Below are 13,501 nucleotides of genomic sequence, written 5' to 3' on the forward strand. Positions count from 1 at the left end.
GGCTGCTTGGGGTACGCCAGGGGGTTTCAAGGGAGGGGCTGGGGGTAAATGATGTGAGGTGAGTCGGCCGGCAGGGGTCCAGTTGCTGACATTCACAGAGTTGATGACGAGGCAACAATCACGCGGCGCGTTCACCATTGTTCCTCGACTTCACAAGATTGAGTTGCATGTACTGGCTCTCTTGCCCAATTGCATTAATCAAGTTTGATCAGCATCCATCTGTATGCATGCATGTGATCTTCATGTCGTGAAGTAGCTCGTCTTGCGAAGGAGGGTAAGGGCTGCCGACGTCGGCGATGCCTGCCGCATCAACCCGACCCAGCAGTTCCAAGGCGGGACCGATCTGTGCATTTGAACAATGTATGGTTCATTGTAAGCCGAGCACCCTTGTGCAGGACTGTCATCGCGCACCAGTCGCCCTCAAGAGATCTGATATGGGGCGAGCGTGTGATTTCCCTGCACCATCAGTTGACAGTGGCACAGCCTTCTGCAGCCACCAGTACATGCCAATGTTTGGTTCTCCTCCTCCCTCCCCTCCTCCTCAAACATTGGATAAAATAGTGATGGTACGAGGAGGCAACGTGTATGCCTTCACCGTCTTGTCATCCACCACTGCTGCCATTGATGGGGCAAACATTGGCCACCGCGCTGCTTGCCATGATCAGGTACATACATACATCAGTCGTCTACCATCCCTGTCTTGTGTTGGACATCATCTCATCATCTTGAGGTGCTCTTCAACCTCGTCCAACCTTCCTCCCTCACCTGCGTTGATTCCCTAGCCACCGACTCTCAACGAGAAGTGCAAAGAGACTCTTCATCTTCTTCCAAGCTGTGAGTCCTCATCGCTACGCGCGACAGTAAACTGACCACCTCAGACCAGTGGCCACATCGCCCTAGACTGGAGCCATCATGCCGGTTGACCGTATCCAAACCCCGCAGAAGGTGACGGAGGAGCAATTCCAGCCGTCCCCTCCCCCACCGCTGCCGCCGATGCCCGTGCAGCGGTCGACATGTAAGTCCATCGCATCGAGCAAGCCTAACCCCCTAGTCTATGAGAACGCGCCATGGGGCCACCAAGACGTCGAGCGTCGCATAGCCCGCACTACCCCGGAGAATGTGGTTCTCGCCGGTACGTCTGCCCAGTCCAGACGTCTGGAGGGCATCAACGCCGACCGCCCTGGTGCGTGGACGACATCAACAGTGCTGACCATCACAGAGCGCAGGCCTACTCCCGTCACCGACTTTGTGAGGCGTGGCAATGTTGTCTATTGCAGTGACTTCCCATCCACACCCGAGCTGGAACAGTTCGACCTGCCGAACATCCCTGCCACCGACAATGACGGGCCGTTCCACCTCTCTTCTGCCTCAGTCCGGGCCACATCCTTCGACGAGGAGTCTTTGTCCGACCAGGCCTTGCCTTCCGCGCCCCCTCCCACGCCCGACCCGGCCACACCCCCTGCGGTTGAACCTGTCCCCGAGAACGCCCACCGCAGCAAGATTGCTGCTCGTTGGCGCTCTGTCCTCCGCGGCCCGAGCAGCAACATATTCAAGAGGCCTCGGGGTCCCCCGGTGACTGACGAGTACGAGACGCTGTCCATGGTGACCGACTGGGGCTCGGGGAGCGAGCGGTCGATGACGCTCGACGAGAGCGAGGGTGCCCAAGGCAACGAAGCCGCCGGTGACAGCTCCACCGAGCCGACAGGCCCCTCAGACGAGGGCGCCACAACCAATGGTGATGGCCCGGCACAGGATGGACCCCTGGAGAGGATTCTCACGGCTCATATTACGACCGCGCAGTGGCTCCAGTCTCCCGGTCACTACATCCAACCCCCTCTGATCACCCACGGCTGGATCAAGGACTGGGCGCTCAAGACTGCACTCTACCAGCCACCTGTCACACCGTCTGAGCCCGACAGCTCCACCTTCTCGAACAGGCTTTCGACCGCCAGCGCCAAGCTCGGCAAGCCCCTCAGGCGACTTCTCAGCAGGCGCTCCCTCCGCAACTCTACCGTTTCGACTGACGGCGACAGCGCTGTCCGCGACTCGGTTGTCATTTCGGAGGCGTCGTTTGGGACCCCGGAGGAGTACGTCCCTCGTCGTCCCTTAGCGGAGGGACGCAGGCCTTCGCCCCTCTCCCTCGACCAGACGAGCGAGGACAACGACCCAAGCACCCCGACCATCGTCCCCACACCCATGAACGAGCAGATCACGGCCTCGCCGCGTTCGGATGGGACCTCTACCCCTACCCCCACCGGTCCGTCCTCCCCTACCTCGGCACCCACACCCCGTTCGTCGCCCAGGCAAGCCTTGCCGCCAACCCCCACCGCATCGCTCAGGCCATACTACCTCACCCCCGGCCCAGGCCCCATAACCCACCTCCAGCTCGAGGTCATGTTTGCCACCGAGCCGGCGACATATGCGACGCCGCACGCATCAGCCCTCACGGTCAACTTCTCTACCACGCCCAACTGGGTCAACCCGTCCCCCGAGCGCACGGTAGAGAGCGTCGCGCAGGTGTGGGAGAACGTGCGGATGGGCGTCGCGCAGCTCCGCGGAGAGACGCTTCGGCTCGCGTACATCCCACTGCTGGAGACTGAGCCACCTCTGACTCCGCCTGCTACTGGCGCCGCCACCCAAGAGTCATCTGTCGAGTCAGATATGTACGCCGAATTCGACAACGTCGACGCCACGCCGCGCCTCACCCGCCGTCTTAGCTGCCGAGCCATGTCGACCGTCGCTTCCCCCAGCATGGAGACTACACCTGGCTCTGCCGAGGTCTCGGCTGCCAGGACAGAGAACGAGGGTAACCTCTACTTCACCCGCCCCTGGTCGTCCCTATCGATGCTTCTCGAATGGCACACGCCGGCGTGGTACACCCGGGACCGTAAACCCCTCCAGTTAGCCTCAGCGCTCAGCGTCGTCGACGAGGCCGACTCGTATATGTCCTCGCCGCGGTCGTCAATGTCGACCGTTAGGCCTTCTATCAACCTGTTCCGCGACGAGAGTGACGATGACGTCGACCAGCCTAGTGCTGAGATCGAGGCCGACGACGAGCCAGCCACTCCCCGAGCCTCCCAGCAGCAGCTCCCCGCCATGAGCCCCGGCCCACAGATCCGCCCGCCGAAGCCCAAGCTCGTCCTCGACGAAAGCAACCCGTCGAAGCCCCTTCAGAAGGAGCCCTGGGGTGCCATCACCTCCCTGCTGGACGCGTTCGCGCAGTTCGCGTTCGAGGCCGAAATCGCCGACACGCGCCTCGTGGCCATGGCACACGGGCACGAGCCGTTCTATCTCGCGACGGCGGCCAACCCCGCCGCGGACCGAATCGTCTTCCTCGCACTGCTCACCTCGCTGGCCACCACGATCATCGACTCGTTCCCGCGTGCAAGCTTCGCTGGAGTGCCAGGTGCGCGGCTCCGCTCGATCCTCGCCGCGTTCGTGGAGGCGGTCAATGTCCTGTTTGAGCCGTTTGCCGAGACAGAGGGCGTCATTGCGCATCTTAACACGCGCCGTATCTCGCGACTCGTCAACGGCGGCAAGAAGATGCGTATCCTCGGCCCGACGATGCGCCTGAGCGACTTCATGGCTGGTGTGGAGGGTCACGCCGATGAGGTCTAGTTGAGTTTCGTGTATGCCTCCGTACTCTATATATTATGAGCAAGCTCCCTTGTCCATTTTGGACATTGTGGTTGTAGCTGCAGATGCACGTTGTTTGAGTCTCATCAAATCTTGTTGTGAATGTGGCACTTGGAGTGCCCAAACACAGAGCCATCACTTTTGCCACTCGGTGCCAGCCACGGTCCCGGTATGGCGCGTATGTTTGTGCACTCACTCCGTGCCCCCAGGCTCAAACACCATCACTGCAGCAACGGGAGTGGCGAAGCTGTGAGGAGGCTGTATATGACTAGCCCATCAGTGAGCGCTGGCGCTTTCTCATCTTGACATTCCTTTCTCCTCAGTGGCGAGCCGATCGACAGCAAGCAGTCATCGTAGGCCGCTTCCACCATCCACCCCACCATGCCGTCCCCGCGTGGACTCCCACCGGATGGTGTGGTGAACTCTCCTCCACCGGTATCGACTTCCAAGCGTGAGTCGTCGCGTAGGCCGCCCTCACTCACCAGACCTAGCTCGTGCGTCGGTTCAGTACCGCAAGTCCAACACTTCGACGGCGACAGACCCCAGTTTCCTCAACCAGCCCCGCGACGATGGAAACTACTATACAGAGCCCCCTCCTGCACCGAGTGCCCTCTGTCCCCCAACGACGCTCGCCGCGGCCAAGAACATTGCGCCGAGTATCGCCATCACGCCACAAACGTACCCCAGCAGCGGGTACTTCCCGCGGCAGTCCCAGCTGAGCGGGTACTCGACCGTGCCGTCCATGTACAGCGGCACAGACTGGGGCGTCGAGCCGGTCCTCGTGGACGGGAGAGTTATCGACATGCGTGTGAAGCACGACAGTCTGCTTACGAGTGGGAGCAGCTTGCCGAGCTTTGGTGCTGGCGTGCGCCAATCGTCAAACCTGGCTCACCCGTCCCCGCTGCAGCGAGCGAGTGGCACTACAGGCCAGACAGTGCGTCCGCGCTTGTCCGCCCAAGACAGTATCCGCCATCGAGACTCGCACGGGTCGTCACGAACGCGATACACCGTCGCCCCACCGACGCCGGCGCCGTCGCTCGCGAACGACACGCCGCGTCCGCCAACCCCTCCACCGAAGTCCCCGTCGCTCCGACCCCGCGACTCAGTCTCCAACCTGCGTCCCGAGAGCATCTCCACATCTGTATCCTCTCGAGTGGCCACTCCAACGCCGGATGCCCTCACACCTGCGGCGCCACCCTCGCCGTACGGTCCCGGGCCGGCGGCCTACCTCCAGATCGAGTGCCTCCTGCCCGAGTACGCGTGCTCCCATCCGACGCTGTACTCGTCCCCGCGCTTCGTCGATCTCTCAGGCACCGTGAACTGGATCAGCCCTCACAGGGTGGCGCGGACTACTGAGAGCGTCGACGCGGTATGGGCATCGCTGCGCAACGTTGTGGCCTTGCTGCATGTCGAGGCTGCTTCACGGGCAGAGTATACCCCTCCATCGTCGTCCCGGCCTGGACAAGCCTATCCGGTTAGGCGGAGCCCAAAGGAAGTGCCGTGGGCCTCGTTACGCGCCGTGCTGGATACCAGCCCCCGCATCGTTTCACGGCCATCGTCACTACGAGAGAAGGTCACGAGCACAGTATACAAGGCCGCGAGCAAGTTCGCCCAGAGCACAACGTCTCTCGATATGCGCGACAACCCCAAGCCTACCGCCGATGTCCCCCTTCGCTCTGAGACGGGGAGCATCGCAGTACCGATCTCCACCCCCATCAATTTCCCCAGCAGCCTCGTGAAGTCCGAGAACAAGAGACACGCAATCTACCTCCCCGGTCCGACCATCCCTATGCCGCGCGCACGCGACGCACCACCCAGCGTCCCCGAGCCAAGCCCGAGGATAGAGAAGAAACAGTGGGCCGCGATCCGCGCCACCCTCGCGGTGCTGGACGCACACTGCGCCACTGCCGCAGGGCTCGACGCGCAAATGGCCGACATTAACAACGGCACGCTGCCGTTCAACGTCGAGATGGCGGCCGACCCGGCCATCGACCTGGCTGTGCATATCGCCCTCATCCGCCTGCTGTGCTCCACCCTGCTCGAGTCGTATGCGGCGACCGAGTTCAACCGCCGTACGGGACGCTGCGTGCGCTCCCTTGTGCGGCACGTCGTTGCCGTTGGCCAAGAGTTTGGGGGAGAGTACGTCTACATTGAGCGTGTGCGGTCCCGCACCCTCGCCGAGTTGAAGGAGGCCGGGGTGGTGCTCCGCCCTGTTGGGCTGCCGGCGGCGGGACATGTCGTTCCGATGGTTGCGGCGAAGAGGAAGCCTCCCACAATCAGGTTTGCTAGCGATACCGCGACGACCAGCATCAAGTCTACAGAGACGTTCGAAACGGCCAAATCTGACAACACGCCTAGTATCCTCAAGACGTCGGAGTCAAGGAGCAAGACAGCGTCGATGCTCTCAAAGCTGTCGCGCCGGCCGAGGCTCCCCGAAAGCTGGGGCGCCACCCCGAAGTCAGCCGCGCCAGTCCCACCACCCAAGCTATAAGCCACAAGAACCACAACACATGCTCTACATCCATGGACAAAGACAACTATGTACAACTCGCGCGGTGTATGATATCGATCTGCTGCGCATCTAATGCTCTATGATACTAACGCCCCTGAGGCCGGCCTCGAGCCCGCGGCCAAGCTCAGCGAGGACGCGCGCGAGCCCGCGCACCAGGCCGCGGAGCTCGCGGCGCTCCTCGACGGAGCCAGGCAGGCGGCGGACCCAGGCGTACACTTCGCGGCGGAGGACAGCGAGGTAAGCCGTCCGCTGGGCCGCGAGCGCGGCGAGCGTGGTGGCGGGGAGGATGTGGCGCGTCGTTCCTGCCTCGATCTCGGTCATGAGGAGGTCGAGCCGGACATATGTTGCCGCGAGGGCCGAGATGGGCTCGAGGCCTGCCAGCGCGGTGGTGACAGGGTCGACTGGTGCCGGTGCTGCTGCTGGTGCGGTATGGCGTGGCGGGCCCGGCCGGATAGCGGACAGTGGCCGCGCGTACGGGTGGTGGTGGTGGCAGCTGGCGGGCGTCTCGTAGCTCGGGTACAGCCGCTTCGGCGTGAACGAGGGCACGGGGAGCGAGAGGCTTGAAACACTTGGGAGACTGGCGGCGGGTGGGGTCGGGGGCGTCTCAGGCTCGGGCGACGTGCTGGGCGAGGTGGCGCGGGACGTCGATGCGGAGGTGGCCGCGGAGCTCGAACTTGATGTGAGCGCCGAGCTTGACGGGCCAGCAATGATGCACGTCTCGAAGCGCACGCTCGAGTCGACACGACTCTTGCCTACGGTGGTACGCATCGGTCCAGGCCGGCGGAGTGTCGGTGTCCCCAGAGGCACCCTGGTGGGCGGCGGTGGCGGCAATGGCAACGGCATAACAGCCCTGGCCCGCGCCTCGGCCTCCCAGCGCAGCACCTCGCGCCGCACGCCGTCGAGGTACATGGGCAGCTGGGTAAGCGTCGCCACGACGTCGATCGCCGGGCGCGGGGGGTACGTGACCAGCGGCACGCGGACGGTCAGGCTCAGTCCGCTGGGCGGGGGGAGGCGGACCGCGAGGGTGATCGCGCGCTGTTGCTGCGCCGGTGGCGGCGGCGGCGGCGTCGCCGGTGTCGCTGTTGGTGTGGGGGGCCGGGTGCTCGTTTCGGTCGGTGTCGGTTCAGGCGTCGTCATGGGTGGTAGTTAGGTCGAGGTAGCTAGCTAGCTAGTGGAGGAGGTTAGCTGGCCAACATAGCTGCCCGCCGCACCGAAATACTTATCACAACAAGACGCACTCGCCGGGCCAGCCCGCGCGTCGCCGCCGGGAAGGTTCGTCGACCAAACGCCACCGCCGTGCGCCACGCCACTGGCCGACCGCGTGCCGCGCCCCGACTGGTGGAGCTGGCACGTTTCCCTCCGACCGACCGAGATATCAGGTGCTTGCTGCGCGCAGGGAGATAACAGTGCGTTTGGGCAAGGCGCGGGGCCATCGGGCGGTTCGGGCGCGAAGGCAGGCATGGCCGGGCATACAGCGCCACGCGTCGCTGCGTGCCGTGCCGTCCCCTGCCGAGCGATCGAACCCGACGACGACGTGTTGCGTAGATCCCGACTTGCACCTTCCTGGGTGCGTGGTGCGTGCTGCTGGAATCGAAATGGCCGACCCCGATCGATCGAGCGTAGATGCTAGCTAGCCTGCGCTTGGCACACGCGTCGCATGCTCGCGTCACGATGCCGTCAGTTCCCGCACACCGTCGCGCGTTGTCGCGTCGCGTCAGAACGGGCCGCTCGCGGAGGGCGGTCCGCCGACCTCCATCTCCACTACTGCGTCCATGTGGCTAGCATGTGCGCTGTGCTATGTACCAACTGCTTCCCACGAGCGTGCTGAGGAAGAGGGTGAGACCCACTGCGCCCGCTCTCACTCCGCATCGGCAGCAGTCGCGTGCACCTTACGTCGGAAGGCCCTATGGTTTGCAGCGAGGAGCGCCGGGGTCGGCCTGCGGGCTCAGTCCGACCCACCGCCCGCCGGCCGGCGGAGCTCGGTGTCCGCACGCTCGGTGGCCCCTCTGCTTCGCGAGGATGTCCCGCGAGGCGTAGTGGCCGACGCCTGTCCCAGTGCGCGCGGTGGCCGCCGGCTCCTCCCTCCGCCCCGCCCCGCGCACCCCGCACCTACCCGCCCACGACATCTACAGTCTATGCATACAGTGCTACGGCGTCCATGCCGCTCCCACGGCCGGAACGCATGCAGACCCACCACCCTCACCCCTCCGCACGCCGCAGTACCCCTGCGCGCGTGCACCTCCCCATCGCGTCTCATGTGTATTCGAGCCGCACGCCATCGAGCTGCGTCTCAAACGGCGCACACAGCGCCTCGACACACTTGACCAGGCCCTCGACGCTGTCGTTCAGCCGGGTCTGGTAGAACACGCTCTCGGGGAACGTCTGGCGGAAGGTATACACGCGCTCGCGGAGCAAGTACAGAAACGCGGCGCGGTAGCACGCCTTGCGCTCCGTGTCCGCCGCGCGCTCCTTCTCGCGCTCGTCGTCGCTGTCTGAGTCGTCGGGCGCGTGCACCTGCGCCTCCCCGCGCGGGCCGTACGTCTTGTAGCTGTATGTCGGGGCGCACATGGTCGTGTCGTACATTCTCAGACGGATACACAGGTCGTCGAGCCAGCTGGCCATCTGCCGCAACGTGTGCAGCTTCGCCAGCAGCTTGTCGCGTGATCGCGGGGTCGAGAGGGCGACAGGTCGCGGCGCGGGGCGCGGTGTCCGCAGCGGCGGGATTGTCGACGGCGACAGCGGCGAGAGCGGGAACGTCGCGGTGTGCTCCGCCGGGTGGGGGATGCCGCGCTCCTCGTTCCACTTACGTGCCCGTTCTTTCCGGTTGGCAGTCTGCACCTCCCCCTCCCAGCGCTGCAGCTCGAACCCGACGGCGGACAGCGTCTCCGCCAGCTCCATGTGCAGGGTGCGTACGAGCCCCGGAGGTCGGGACTTGGGGTTGACAAAGTCGGCTGCTGGGAGGCGGACGCGCGCGACTATCGTCTCGGACTCCTCGTGCGCCGTCCATATGTGGGTGCAGAGCGTCACCACGCCCCCGGGGATATGGGCCGCTTTCGGCGCTGGCTCGGGCGCAGCCGGCTCAGCGGGCACCGAGAGGCTCGGGTGCACGTTGTGCGACCGTGGTCGTCTCGGAGGAAAGGGGCGCGGTAGCGGGTCGGGGAGCAGCGTCGCTGCGAGGGCCGAGTAGCTGAGGTTGAGCGGCGGCGGCGGGTGTCGCTGTGCCAGGAGCCTGTTGCCCGTCGCCGGCCCCGCCGTGCTCGTTACTGTCGTCGTGGTCGTTATTGTCGTTATTGCGGTCGTGGGTGCGGTCGTGGTCGTGGTCGTGGTCATTGTCTTTGTCGTAGTCATCGCGTGCGATGAGTCGTGAGCGCGAGCCCGTCGTCGACAGTTATGGTGGCGGGTCCTGGCGCCGCTCAGACCCCGTCCTTGTGGGCCGTGCGGGGTGGTGGTAGTGGTGGTGGAGCATTACGCTTACTTCGGCGTGCTCGGGGACGAGGCATGGACACGGGACAAAGGCCTCGAGAAGTCAATGTGCGTGGCAGGAATACAGGTAGCACCTAGCAATAACAGACAATGGATCCTCGCGGATCAGCCGCCGACGCCATGGATCGCTGCACAATGGCGATCTGCACGACAATGGCGCCACGAACAAAGCACAAGGCAAGGGGGGTTTACATAACCGCGCGGTTGTAGCGGGTTGCCTCGGCAGGTTGGGCAGGCCGGGAGGTTGTTTGGCCCGCGGCGGGCGGGGGTTCGACGGCCCCGTCCTGTCTGCCCTTGTGTCAGACTCTCCATCACGTCTCACGCCGCCGTCACGTCCACGTCCACCCCGCTCCCACCATTGTCCCATCACCACGCAAGGGCAGGGACGACGCCGCGCTCACCACCACCAGCCGCCGACGCCATCGGACGTCGGACCCCGAACCAACGCGAGCACATCGGCCGACGTCGCAGCGCGTCCCGGTATCTCCCGCGACACGACAGCCATTGTGTCTCGGCATCACAGCGGGACATTGCACCACAACGCAGCACGCCAATGTAGTCGACACTCTGCACAATGGCACAACAAGCACAACAAGCGCCGACAGCAGCCATGTTGACGCCCGACCCCGCCGCGCAGACAGCCATCCCGCTGCCCCGCCGCGCAGACGCCGAACGCAGCCGCTCGCGATCACGTACGCGCGCCATCCCGACCCCCTCGCGGCCGCGGTGGGCCGACGGTGCGACTGAAGGTGTCGACACTGGCGTAGTCGACATCGAGGACGTGCGGCCCCATACGAACCCCGAGGGCAAGGTGTGCACCGGCACATGCGGGAACCGGGGCAAGCCGGGCCACTGTGGATACGAGGAGGGGGCATCGGAGGCTGCGCTGCCTGAGAGCACTGCGCCTGCTGCGTCGACGGAGACGGAGACGAAGGAATAGATATGAGTGAGTGACTTGCAATGTTGCCGCTGACGCCAGGTGTTGTATGTTACCAGGTTGTGTATCGATCTCATCGTCGGGTCTTCGGGCCGAGCGCTCGTTTCCGAGTCCAAGCAGCAGCAGCAGCAATACATCTTTACAACTGATCTAGCTCTATTCTCCGGCCTTACTGTCCGTCGCCCTTCCAGCCGCCGCGCAAGAAGTGCTGCAGCAGCGCCTGGGGCGAGTCTGCGCCCTCGTCGTCAAAGTCGCCCTCGCCGCCGGACGCGAACGCCGTGATGGGCAGGATGAGGACGTCGCCCACGCGCAGCGGGCGGTGGAGCCCGCGCACGTGGTGCCAGGACACATTGTACCGCGCGAGGAGGTACGAGAAGACTGCGTCGCTGAAGGCGCCGGGGCCGGTCCACTCGATGACGGAGAGCGCCTGGGTCTGGCGCTTGGCGTGGTCGGCGTCCCGCTCGCGCACGTCCTGCCCCTCCTGGCTCGCGACAAAGTGCGTCCCGTTCACCACGCGCCGGACAACCTCGAGCATGATCGGGTGGTTGGGCGCGCTCGCCAGCGCCCACTGGCACACGCCGACCGGCCGCGGCCAGTAGTTGAACCAGCCCTCCTTCTCGTGCACGTCTGTCTCGAAGCCGACCATAATTGCCGCGTTGGTCGACAGCTTGTCGTGCCAGTCTGGCCCGTCGGTCTCCTCGAGATCCAGCACGTCGACGTCGAGGTGGCCCCATTCTTCGATCCGGCGAATGGGTTTGGTCTGGGAAGGGTGGTTAGCAAAGGCTGAATGCGCAGCAGCCTTATCGCCCCGCAGCCCGACTCACGTCAACATCCGCATACACGCCGCCCTTGACCAAGGGCAGGAGGTAGCGCAGGAGATCTGCCTTGAGTACGCCACGCTTGAAGTAGTCGTACGCCCACCAGACGCCGCCCTTCTCAATGTCCTCGGCGGGCTCGAATGTCTCGCGCACCCACGCCTCGGAGCGCGCGTCATCGTACCAGTCGAGCGTCCACCCGTCAGCGGCGTTCATGTCGCGCCACTTGTGCGTGAGCTCGCCCGGCTCCTTGAAGTCCGTCTGGAAGATGTTCTTGTACGCCACCATTGCTGGGTTCGCAGCTGGCGGCGGGGAGGCGGGGCCTGGGAACAGGTCGGCGTGCGAGGGTGGCAGGTGCACATGCAGGGACGCGAGGAGCGCAGGCTGGAGCGAGTGTGGGAGGCGCAGCGCAAACTGGTACAGCCGCGTGAAGAACCTGCGGAATGTCAGCATTATCGATGACGATTGTTCAAATTGTCAGGGTGTCGCGGAGAGATTTCGACATCGCCACACAACTGCGGCAACTGCAAACTGCACAGCAACCCACAAACACCAACATGCACTCACTTCTCAGCACCAGACTCGACAGAGTTGAAGCTGATCTGGTATCGCGCGTCTGCGGTCTCGCCGAGGTCGGTGATCTTATGGTACTCCTTATTGTTGTTCGCCTCTGGGCGCTGGTCTTCCGCCGCGATGGTATGGTGCGGCGCCGGCCAGTCGTGGTGCTCCTCTGCAGGTGTTGGCTCTGGCTCTGGCTCGGGCTCCGGTTCCGGCTCGGGCTCGGATTCGTGGGTCGGCTCTGGCTCGTCGACCTCGATAGTCGTCGTGTGCTCGACATGGACAGTGTGCTCGTGCTCGTGCTCGTGCTCGACGGGGTGCGGGTGTGGCGCAGGCGCGTCAAAGCTGTCGGGGTAGTCGCCCTGGGGCACTACGGCCGTTGTGGTGGTAGTGGGGGTCGAGGGGACGCGGTCCGTAGATAGATGAGGTGGCGGGGCACCGTTGTCCCATGCGTCGGGGTAGTCGCCCTCCAGGCCGCTCGGTACGGCCGCCTCATGCTTGTTGCCGCTGCCACTGCTGGTCGACTCCCAGAGGCTCTTGACTGCGTCTGGCGCAACGAACCAGTGTGCCGCGAGGCCGAGGGTGAACATTGAGACGCCGATATACACGATGATGCGCCTGCGCGCGGCCGAGGGGCTGGGGTCGCGCCACGCCGAGCCGTTGAGCAGGCGATAGCGGTAGGTCGAGGACATGGCAGCGATGTCTGTACGGCGGCCTTGGATGAGAGCAATCAAGCAGCTGAATGCAGAGAGAGATGCAAAGTGACTGTTTTGCACGCTGCTGGGTTGCGATGTGCGACGTGCGATGCGCAGCGACGGCGTGGGAGGGATGATCCTGCTGCGCCTTTGACACACCTATGAAGAGTAACAGGCGTGTGGCGGCCACGGGGCGATAACAAGGACGGGCGGCGGGTGAGACAGAAGGCACAAGCGGGCAGACGCAGCCGGCAGGCGACTACACCGATAACGAGGATAATGAGATCAATACCGATGAGGAGAAGTAATGCTACAGCAGCTTCGAGAGGATCTCTGTCGATGAGAACCGAGGGAGGAGGGTAGGGGGAGGGATTCGTCGCGCCGCGCCACATCCCTCCCTCCAGCCAACCAGCCAATCTCTCTGCATCCGTGCATGGTTGCCAGTCAACATCCTCCTGAACCTTGGACAGTTGCCCTGCTCTGCTGCCGTGCTCTGCCGTGTCGTGATATGGTGCCTTGTTGTCGCCTTCAAACTGCTGCCTTGCCGAGGCCAAACGCCTCCCTCAGCCACTTCAAACGTGCAACACCCTCCCAGGCAACCCTGACAGCTGCAGAATGCTCCGAACGGAACGGGGCGGCTCACCACTGTGTTCCCTCTTGTTGACGTCGTCACCTGCCTGCGGCCTCGTGCACGTCCGCTGAACCCATTGAACAAGCATACATTCAAGCCCAGCGGCCCGCAAGGGGAAGGTTTGTGTCGCGGTGCGGCAAGCAAGACGTTGTCTTGCCAACCAACGACCAGCTTGCCAGGCCAACCTGCCCTTCGTAGCACCTCGAGCCAGGCCTTGGGAAACAAAAACATGCA

At 64.2% G+C, this 13,501-nt stretch overlaps 6 protein-coding genes across 6 annotated transcripts; 3 read left to right on the forward strand and 3 right to left on the reverse strand.

Annotated features, from left to right (window-relative positions):
* Positions 1-912: 912 nt before the first annotated feature.
* LOC62_01G000144 (uncharacterized protein) lies at positions 913-3,618 on the forward strand (the record flags this gene model as incomplete). The annotated part of the gene is made up of 3 exons (XM_062766566.1): positions 913-1,015; positions 1,052-1,183; positions 1,220-3,618. The coding sequence occupies 3 exons, from the start codon at positions 913-915 to the stop codon at positions 3,616-3,618; spliced, it is 2,634 nt and encodes an 877-aa protein (XP_062622550.1).
* Positions 3,619-4,017: 399 nt separating this feature from the next.
* On the forward strand, positions 4,018-6,127 carry LOC62_01G000145 (uncharacterized protein; the record flags this gene model as incomplete). The annotated part of the gene is made up of 2 exons (XM_062766567.1): positions 4,018-4,087; positions 4,122-6,127. 2 exons carry the CDS (start codon positions 4,018-4,020, stop codon positions 6,125-6,127), a joined length of 2,076 nt encoding a protein of 691 aa, XP_062622551.1.
* A 90-nt stretch (positions 6,128-6,217) lies between these two features.
* LOC62_01G000146 (uncharacterized protein) lies at positions 6,218-7,285 on the reverse strand (the record flags this gene model as incomplete). Its single annotated transcript, XM_062766568.1, has 1 exon — positions 6,218-7,285. One exon carries the CDS (start codon positions 7,283-7,285, stop codon positions 6,218-6,220), a length of 1,068 nt encoding a protein of 355 aa, XP_062622552.1.
* A 1,116-nt stretch (positions 7,286-8,401) lies between these two features.
* Positions 8,402-9,478, reverse strand: LOC62_01G000147 (uncharacterized protein; the record flags this gene model as incomplete). The annotated part of the gene is made up of 1 exon (XM_062766569.1): positions 8,402-9,478. One exon carries the CDS (start codon positions 9,476-9,478, stop codon positions 8,402-8,404), a length of 1,077 nt encoding a protein of 358 aa, XP_062622553.1.
* Positions 9,479-10,241: 763 nt separating this feature from the next.
* LOC62_01G000148 (uncharacterized protein) lies at positions 10,242-10,571 on the forward strand (the record flags this gene model as incomplete). The annotated part of the gene is made up of 1 exon (XM_062766570.1): positions 10,242-10,571. The coding sequence occupies one exon, from the start codon at positions 10,242-10,244 to the stop codon at positions 10,569-10,571; it is 330 nt and encodes a 109-aa protein (XP_062622554.1).
* A 57-nt stretch (positions 10,572-10,628) lies between these two features.
* Positions 10,629-12,933, reverse strand: och1_0 (Initiation-specific alpha-1,6-mannosyltransferase). Its single transcript, XM_062766571.1, has 3 exons — positions 11,951-12,933; positions 11,393-11,819; positions 10,629-11,328 (listed from the first exon to the last, which is right to left on the reverse strand). The coding sequence occupies exons 1-3, from the start codon at positions 12,631-12,633 to the stop codon at positions 10,738-10,740; spliced, it is 1,701 nt and encodes a 566-aa protein (XP_062622555.1). The 5' UTR covers positions 12,634-12,933; the 3' UTR covers positions 10,629-10,737.
* Positions 12,934-13,501: the final 568 nt, after the last annotated feature.

Source organism: Vanrija pseudolonga, chromosome 1 (assembly GCF_020906515.1).
Source record: "Vanrija pseudolonga chromosome 1, complete sequence".
NCBI lineage: Eukaryota > Fungi > Basidiomycota > Tremellomycetes > Trichosporonales > Trichosporonaceae > Vanrija > Vanrija pseudolonga.

Coding starts and splice junctions, on each gene's coding strand:
- och1_0 (XM_062766571.1), bottom strand. CDS start 12,633: ATGTCCTCGACCTACCGCTATCGCCTGCTCAACGGCTCGGCGTGGCGC. Junction 11,820..11,950: donor GTCGAGTCTGGTGCTGAGAA/GTGAGTGCATGT, acceptor GACATTCCGCAG/GTTCTTCACGCGGCTGTACC. Junction 11,329..11,392: donor GCGTGTATGCGGATGTTGAC/GTGAGTCGGGCT, acceptor CACCCTTCCCAG/ACCAAACCCATTCGCCGGAT.